The 8574-nt window shown below is 43.2% G+C and overlaps 1 protein-coding gene across 1 annotated transcript; it reads left to right on the forward strand.

Moving 5' to 3' along the window:
- The first annotated feature begins 912 nt into the window (after positions 1–912).
- LOC133343358 (beta-1,4-galactosyltransferase galt-1-like) lies at positions 913–7656 on the forward strand. The gene is made up of 3 exons (XM_061552905.1): positions 913–1437; positions 4027–4188; positions 5446–7656. The coding sequence occupies exon 3, from the start codon at positions 5488–5490 to the stop codon at positions 6817–6819; it is 1332 nt and encodes a 443-aa protein (XP_061408889.1). The 5' UTR covers positions 913–1437; positions 4027–4188; positions 5446–5487; the 3' UTR covers positions 6820–7656.
- Positions 7657–8574: the final 918 nt, after the last annotated feature.

Raw genomic sequence — 8574 nt, forward strand, 5'->3', positions numbered from 1 at the left:
TATTCTCATTTTTTAACTTACTACCACAGGTTGGGAACCGCTGACCCAAAGTATTCGAGTTAACATTCTCAGGTAGCTCATCACTCACTCTGTGACAAGATGCAATACTCAACCCCGACTGAATTAGCCTGTGGGAGAGAAGCTCGTATATGCTGAAATTCATCTCCGTTGTGGATATTTGAAATTCTAGATTTGAAGCTTTCGTGACTGCAAGGATTCATATTCTTAGGTTTTTTCGGTAAAGTCACGTAGGTAAAACATCAAAATTAATAAAAAATAAAACGTCATGATTTTTGTTTTATTTTATTTTTATTAATTCTGATATTTGAAATGTATTTTCCCGTTCTTCCATTCCGTCCACTGGCGAAGCACCAAAAAATACTACCCGTCTTGATGTGAATAAAGTGTTCATTTATTTTCCAGCAAACCTTGAATCCAGCACTCACCTCGTGGCACATTGTCCACGCATTTATTTGCATTAATACCACAACTTGGCCATTACTCATCCTATGAACTCGCCACACTGACTCATGCACCACCACACACGTTAGTTTCAACGTCATCCAACAGGACCGTGACATATCTAGACTCAGAAGAACACGGTGGTAGTTTGACATCAAACCCACAGTGCCCAGGCGTTCGCGAGATAAGAAATAACTCCCTTTCGCTCTCTCCACATGGTCGCGTGGATTTATTTTTATTTTTATTCGGGTCCTACGGTTTTATTCGGGTCCTGCGGTATTGGTTGAGCCATGTTTGTTTTTTTTCTTCTTGGTTCTTTCGGTAAAGTCACGTAGAACGGCTACTTGCGTTGTGGCCGAAACGTCGTGAGAATAATTTAATTGTTTTATTTTTTTATTTTATTATTTCCCTTCTACGTGACTTTACCGAAAGAACCAAGAAGATGAATCCCTGCAGTCACGAAAGCTTTAAATCGAAATTTTTATTTTATTTAAAGCCACCGTCTCTTCAACTGTCCCCACTCTTAGCAAATCGTCCACGCCGCCTGCAACTACAGTGGCCTTCGTTGGTCAAACGCGATTTGTTAATAACCAATGTAGACATGCTACACGTGTGTGTATATACAGTAATTCGTTTTTTTTCCTTCCCCCGTAACGTAATTATTTTAATTGTTCACGCTGTTATTCATCTAGAAATACGACACTCGGAATATTAAAGGTGGTTATAACAAAACAAATGTTGGAGGGGGTATTTAAGAGAATCGGAATCGAGTCTCGCAATTGTTGGGACGAGGAATCGATTTAAAAATCATGGAATTGGTGGCAACATCTCTGCACCCCTTTACATTCGGGGAATTCTCATTGCCATATATATTTTTTTTATACTATAACAACAAAAATCCAACTCTTCAAGCCGTAAGAATCAGCCTCTTGGCATCACAATGGGCCTGTCCATCGCTCCACCCCTACACTTGTGGTAAGTGTTCACTGGTGATACAACACCACGGGTTAAAAACCATCTCTGGTCACCAATTACAGAATTCACGAATATGCAGAAACCGTGTTGAACGGGAAACACAAAACAATGCGATGACGTTCCTGGTACGAGTGGACGTAGGAGTAGGGGGGCTGCGGGGGACATGGTAAATGTTTAATAACAATTCATTATACTACAATACATTATAAAGAACAATGCGTGTTTCGTAATCGTCGAGATTATGAATTGACGACTACGGAGTTTGGTGATGATGGTGACGAATTCAGGAGGATGACTCCTCGGGAGATGGAATGAGAGGCAAGTCACAGACGCATCGGACGCTTTGGCACCTATCATTAAGGGGGGGCAATTAACAAGCAAGTATAACATTAATGTGGACAATAGCGAAGTTCAGAGGATCTGCAAGCGGAGTAAGTATACCCCTATTCGTGGTACACGGGATTATACTGCGGACAAAGATCTGGTCTCGTGAATACGCGAATAGATGAACACATTCCTCCTGCGGAGGGAGCTGGTAGGAACGTTGGGTTGCTCGGTCAATGGCCTGCAGGGTCAACGGCGGCGTGGTGTATTCCGCAAATATGCCCGACTGTGAGCGCGGGCACAAGCCGGCGTGAGTAGGTTAAACGTTGAGTTGTATAAGGGCACCACGGGGTGACCAGCCCCTCCCCACCCAGCCCCACCCCTCCCACCCTCCACCCAGCCCAACCCTCTCCACCCAGCCCCTCCCCACCCAGCCCCTCCCCACCCTCCCCTCCCCACCCAGCCCCACCCCTCCCACCCTCCACTCAGCCCCACCCTCCTCACCCAGCCCCTCCCCACCCTCCCCACCCAGCCCCTCCCCACCCAGCCCCACCCCTCCCACCCCCCACCCAGCCCCACCCACCCCACCCAGCCCCACCCTCCCCATCCAGCCCCTCCCCACCCAGCCCCTCCCCACCCTCCCAACCCAGCCCCTCCCCACCCTCCCAACCCAGCCCCTCCCCACCCTCCCCACCCAGCCCCACCCAGCCCCACCCCTCCCACTCCCCACCCAGCCCCACCCTCCCCACCCAGCCCCTCCCCACCCTCCCCACCCAGCCCCTCCCCACCCTCCCCTCTCAACCCAGCCCCACCCCTCCCATTTTTTGATGCACGACGGACGGACACAATAATCCCTTGTGGGCTGGTGGAACCAGGTGGTTCCTACCAGTATTAGCATTCATTTAGTAACTCGCAAATACTATACCAAAACTCGCGAATCCAGAATTCGTGAATAGCGAGGGATTACTGCACAGTACACTTGATTTTTTTATTGTTATAAAACATTTGACATGAGATTGTAATTGCTGTGATTGACTTAGTACATTAAATACATGTGGGTTTAACACGTAGGCATTCGCGACCAATATCCATAATAGAGGTTTTTTTTGGGTTAGATCGCGTAAATATATAAATGTGTCGTTAAAACCCACCACCACCCGACACAGCCAACTAGTAAGGGTTGTCATGTAAACAGAGCGTGGCCAATTTGTCACTAGTACAGCACTAGTGTGTAGTTTATCGTGTAGTGTATAGTGTAGTATACTAGTACAGCACACCGGTGTGTTGGAGAACAAAGCCACAACATTTACAATCTGAGTACGACGTTTTGCCAGTAATTAACAACCAGCTTCATCAGGCGACAGCCAGATTTGTGAAGTCTAACTGTTTCGTTCCTCATATCGAGGCGTAGATGTGGTGACCACACTTCTGTGCTCTTGTGCAAAGTGGGGGGTGGGGTTTACTGAGTCAACGTACATGATGCATGTGCATTATGCGAGCCCTTTGATCTCGTCATTCCTGTCTATTGTGTATTAAAATAACCAGTAGTACAACTGTCAGTAGCAGAACACTCGTGCCAACAAGGATATTCAATGGATTTTGATAATGTTGATGATCCGTGCAAAACTAGCTACTACTGGCCATGACTAATTAGAGAATCGAAATTGATTTTTTTATTTTAACCGTTCGGATAGCTACCGCCTTAGTGCTGCGTGGAAGCGAATAATAAAATAATACATTATTTAAATGCATGCCTATAAAGGGCAGCATACTTCAATAGGGATTACCGTTGGTACGGCTTATTTTAATACACAATAGACAGGAAGGACAAGATCAAAGGGCTCGCATAATGCACATGCATCATGGACGTTGACTCAGTAATCCCACCTCACTTTGCACAAGAGCACAGAAGCGTGGTCATCACATCTACGCCTCTATATGAGGAACGAAACAGTTAGACTTTACAAATCTGGCTGTCGCCTGATGAAGCTAGTGGTAATTACTGGCGAAACGTCGTACTCAGATTGTAAATGTGACTTGGCTCTCCAACACACCGGTGTGCTGTACTTGTGACGAATTGGCATGTTCCGTTTACGTGACAACCCTTACTAGTTGGCTGTGTCGGGTGGTGGCGGGTTTTAACGACACATTTATATATTTACGCGATCTAACCCAAAACAAACCTCTATTGTGGAGAAATACATATGGTAGGTGTTAAATACATGTATACGCAATGTAATGTTATAATGCCGCATTATTTTACAGGAAGCCGGAAAGGCTCTTTGCCATCTCTCCCCCCCCCCCCCCCCCAAGTTGTCCAGCTTCAAGAGGTTTCCATGCCATTCAGAACATGAACAACAATGAGATGATTGCAGACATATGCAAATGAGAACAAAGAACTTGTAAAACAGACCTCGTCAAGAACTGGTAAGATTGCCGTCCACACTCTATTTGAAGAAAAGTTAAAACTCACAGAGATGACATGAATAAATAACCAAGGTTCATATTAACAGGGGAGTCAGATGAGGTGACACAATTTTTACCACGTCATTCACAAAACAAGACACACACGAGCTAATCAAAGGTCGTGCACAGCAAATGTGTAAAACAATTGAAGATGTCTGTCAAGACAAAAACAAAACAGAATTTGTATACAGGATAACTGTTATCCACAGCCCTATTGTGGAAGCTGTAGGCTTTGCGAAAATCATTAAATGCTGCCCTATTTCTATCCGCGGTTATCCACTATTTTACCTGTAATGCATAGTGAAGTGGTTTCCTAATACTTTCGGGTTTTAGGTGGATAAGATAAATTGCACGGCAAATGACACCAAATAGCCGCAGTTATCTGCAAGTAAAAAAAAACCCATGATCATAGCAAGTGCACGGATTATAGTGGTATGGATGTTACATTACTGCTGTTCACATTCTTGCAGATAAGAGCCATGAACTAAATTTTTCCTATTTGTCAATTTTTACCCAGTGGATAAGAGGAGTAAAATCGCTGATAACGCTACAGTTTACAAGGATCCTCGATATTGGTCCCCCAAATCACCGTGGATATTTTGTACCTTGAACAGTTATTTAAGGCAGATTTGTATCAAAGTGCTGACATAAACATGTGGAACAGAACGAGTTTGAGTGCTTTTGCAAATCATATTAATGTGCCTAAAGAAGCAATTGTGTGTAGCCAATGCATATTACCTGCTGTAACATGATTCAGAAAAATATAAAAACTAAATTTAAGAGAGGTGCATGCTTTCAATTACATTGAGTGACATATGCAGGTGTGTGATGTAATTTTGACTGTTTAAAGAGTGGGCTTGGGCAGGACACATCACTGGACGATAAAAACGGTGACATAGTCAAGGGAAGGAACGTGCCGGAGAGGATATCTGCAAAGGAGATGGAAAGTTGAATTCAAATCGTGTGCAGGAGCTAGGTGGATTGTTTATTCTGAAGACCATAAGAGATGGCAATGGCTTGCAGAGGCCCTCATCCAGCGTGCTGATTATGGCTGATTATGTGGGTCTCATGGGGGTATGAATTGACTAGGTTTATGCACTTGAGGACAAACTGACTTAAAACATACAGCCTTGTCCATTTCATACACTTAGGGGTAATGTCTGTGGTCAAAATACGGAATTTTGTTAACTATGTCCATTTCTGTTTCTGTAAATGCAGGCCAGAGTTAATCCTACTGACTGGAGACTTCATTACAAGACCATGGGTTTTCCATGGTACAGAACGACAGCATTTCCGCTCTCCAAGAAAAACACATTTTTGTTCATATTGCTCTTAGTATTCTGCATATTCATTGCCACAAAACAAGTATTACAGATGTTTAACAAGTCACTAAATACGAGACCAAATCCATCGTGGGACATTGGTAGAAATCATGTTTTTCACCTTGTGGGAGGCACCCATGCACTTGCCTTCTCGGCATATTTTGACACCAGCACTGAGGACCACGTGTTTGTCCGTGTCTTTGCACTTGCTCCAAGGGACAAAAGCTACATCCACATATCCTGTAAACTGTTCTATCGAGGCCTACCCCCTATTGTCCAGATTTCCTCAAAAGTGGAAATGCTGAACAGTCACTTTGGCTTCATGTACACCGTGTATAATTTTATTTGTGATGCTCCAAAACACCTTCCCTCCCCGAGTCACGTGACCCTTGTGGATGAGGCATTACACCTCGGTGAGCATTTCCTCATCCCTGTCTACGCTCCGAGTAATTCATCACACAAGCACACTTTTGGAGTATGCCTCCCCACCTTATTTGGAGAGTTCAACAACTCCCTTCTGTTCATCCAGAGCGTGGAAATGTACCGCATTCTCGGAGTCGGCGTCGTTACCGTGTACAACACGAGTGTAAGCCCAAGCATGGAGAAGGTGCTCAAGCATTATGCCCAAACTGGGTTTATTGACATTGTGCAGTGGCCCATAGAGCATCACCTCAACCCATCCAAAGGTTGGATTCCAACAATTAGTCCAGGAGACATTCATTACTATGGACAAATGGCTACAATAAATGACTGCTTGTACAGGAACATGTATAGAGTAAAATACCTTGCCGTGAATGACATTGATGAGATCATCCTACCAAGGCATTGGTCAAATTGGGCAAACATGATGGAAGCGCTGGAAGAAGACAAGGTTGCAGCATACTACTTTAGGATGCACACATTCCCAGTTAATGAAACATACACGTGGAACCTGGGTCCTGGAATGGAACTAGGGGGCACGGACATACTTAAGCAAACTGTGAAACTGGTGCCACCCATCCATTCCGCCGATACACCTACCAAGGTTTTGTTGTGCCCAACAAGGGTCGTCTTCCACGCCGTCCATGGTGTTCTGACTTTTCACTCTGGTTTCACGAGGAAAGATGTGCCAGACTCAGACGCCACAGTGCAGCACTACAAAGCGTGGGACAAAAGATGGCAATTTCCCAAAAGTTCAGAGCTCGAATATGACAACAGCACCTTGAAGTATTCCCAATTACTTGGAGAAAGAGTTTCCATGATAGGGAATTCAATACAAGGATTGTTGTAAAATACATATTCTGATTCTGAATGTATTTGCAACGTTTTGAATGTCAATGCAGTTATCACATTTAAGACACAAGATGTATTACTTTCAAGTCATGTTGGCTGCCACGTGTCGAGGGTGTTGTGTGAATTGTGATTGAACTACAGAATAATATGGCTAAATGGATAATCCAACAATATATCCACATAAAGCCAAGTATTTATTAAGCAACTCATTGGACAAAAGGCGTTCTGAGAGTGCATGATGTCGGCAGCATTGATTCAGTGCAAGAAAACTTTTGACTGTTATCAACATATCGTCTCTCATCAGTCGTCAGGCTTGGTTGCATCAATGCTGCTGAACTATATTATGTTGTAGGCAAGGAGCCTGTCTTCATAAGATGGATCCTAGTTCAACGTAAAGATTATATAGCGCAGAACACAAAATATTCTTGAGTGTTGTGGATAACATAAAGAAAAATAGGTCAGCAGATCATGTCTTTCCTATATCTGATGCTCGATGTAAACAAATATTCCTTACACATAGTACAAAGCAAAAACCTCGCCGAACGCGGGGATTACGTTCCTGGAAAATGCTGTGTTGGGTAAAACTGAGGCATAGTAACAGACCTTAGGGGGAAAATAGGAATGTGTTCCTGGGTCCGAAATTATTACCCCTTTTTTATCGAACGCTGCATGATTTCCGCTTCCTGTTATTGGTAAGAAATAATGCCGAGTCGCTCTCCATTTCTTGTTTGGTTTTGTGTACACTTTAACACGCAAGCTTTACCAATATTCATAACGGTTTTTTTTAGATCGCGTAAATATAAATGTGTCTTCTTGGTTCTTTCGGTAAAGTCACGTAGAATGGAAATAATAAAATGATAAAAATAAAACATAAAATGTTTTAATAAAAATAAAACATAAAATGTTTTATTTTTATTATTTCACGTAGAATGGAAATAATAAAATAATAAAAAAAAAAAATTTTTGATGTTCTATTTGTATTATTTTATTATTTCCATTCTACGTGACTTTACCGAAAGAACCAAGAAGATGAATCCCTGCAGTCACGAAAGCTTTAAATCGAAATATAAATGTGTCGTTAACTCGCCACCACCGGACACAGCCAATAATTCGTAAGGTTTGTCAAGTAAACAAAACGTGGCAATTAGTTACTACGTCAGCCCACCTGGTGTGTTGGAGAGTAAATCCACAACGTTTACAATTTGAGTACTGTGACGTTTCGCTGGTACAGTAATTGCATCCAGCATCATTGGGCGTTTTTTGCTAGAATTCCGGTCTTTATTTTTTTAATCCTTTATATTAAGTTCGCTTGCTTGCGTGCTTGCTTGCTTACGACCGTGCAAATCTTTCGGTCGTTTTTTAACCCACTTCCCGTGATCCAATCGAGCTGACATTTTCCACACAGACTCGTTGTGCGAGACAATTAATGTTCGTGAAATTTTTTTCCCAAAATTTTACACTCTTTAGGGAAAACAAATTAAATATTTAATTACCAATTGCTTAATACTGGCAGACAATCATCTGACCCATAGGTGGCAGCCATCTCAAGCCAGAGGACGAGAGGACTCTAGCCGCCACGCATATAAAGGATTTATAGTGAAAAACTTTGTTTTTACGGGTTAATTTTTTCCAAGTTCACTTTAACCCCCCCAACCATCTCCATTACTCTTCCTGCACCGTGACGCTCACGCCCAACGCTTATCCCTGGCCACTGAATTGCCAGCCCGATGTTCACTGCCAGAAGTGTCACTTG

Source organism: Lethenteron reissneri, chromosome 17 (assembly GCF_015708825.2).
Source record: "Lethenteron reissneri isolate LAM-NWPU_2019-01 chromosome 17, ASM1570882v1, whole genome shotgun sequence".
NCBI classification, from domain to species: Eukaryota; Metazoa; Chordata; class Hyperoartia; order Petromyzontiformes; family Petromyzontidae; genus Lethenteron; species Lethenteron reissneri.

Excerpts from the sequence above, each read along its gene's own strand:
- LOC133343358 (XM_061552905.1), top strand. The coding sequence starts at position 5,488 with ATGGGTTTTCCATGGTACAGAACGACAGCATTTCCGCTCTCCAAGAAA.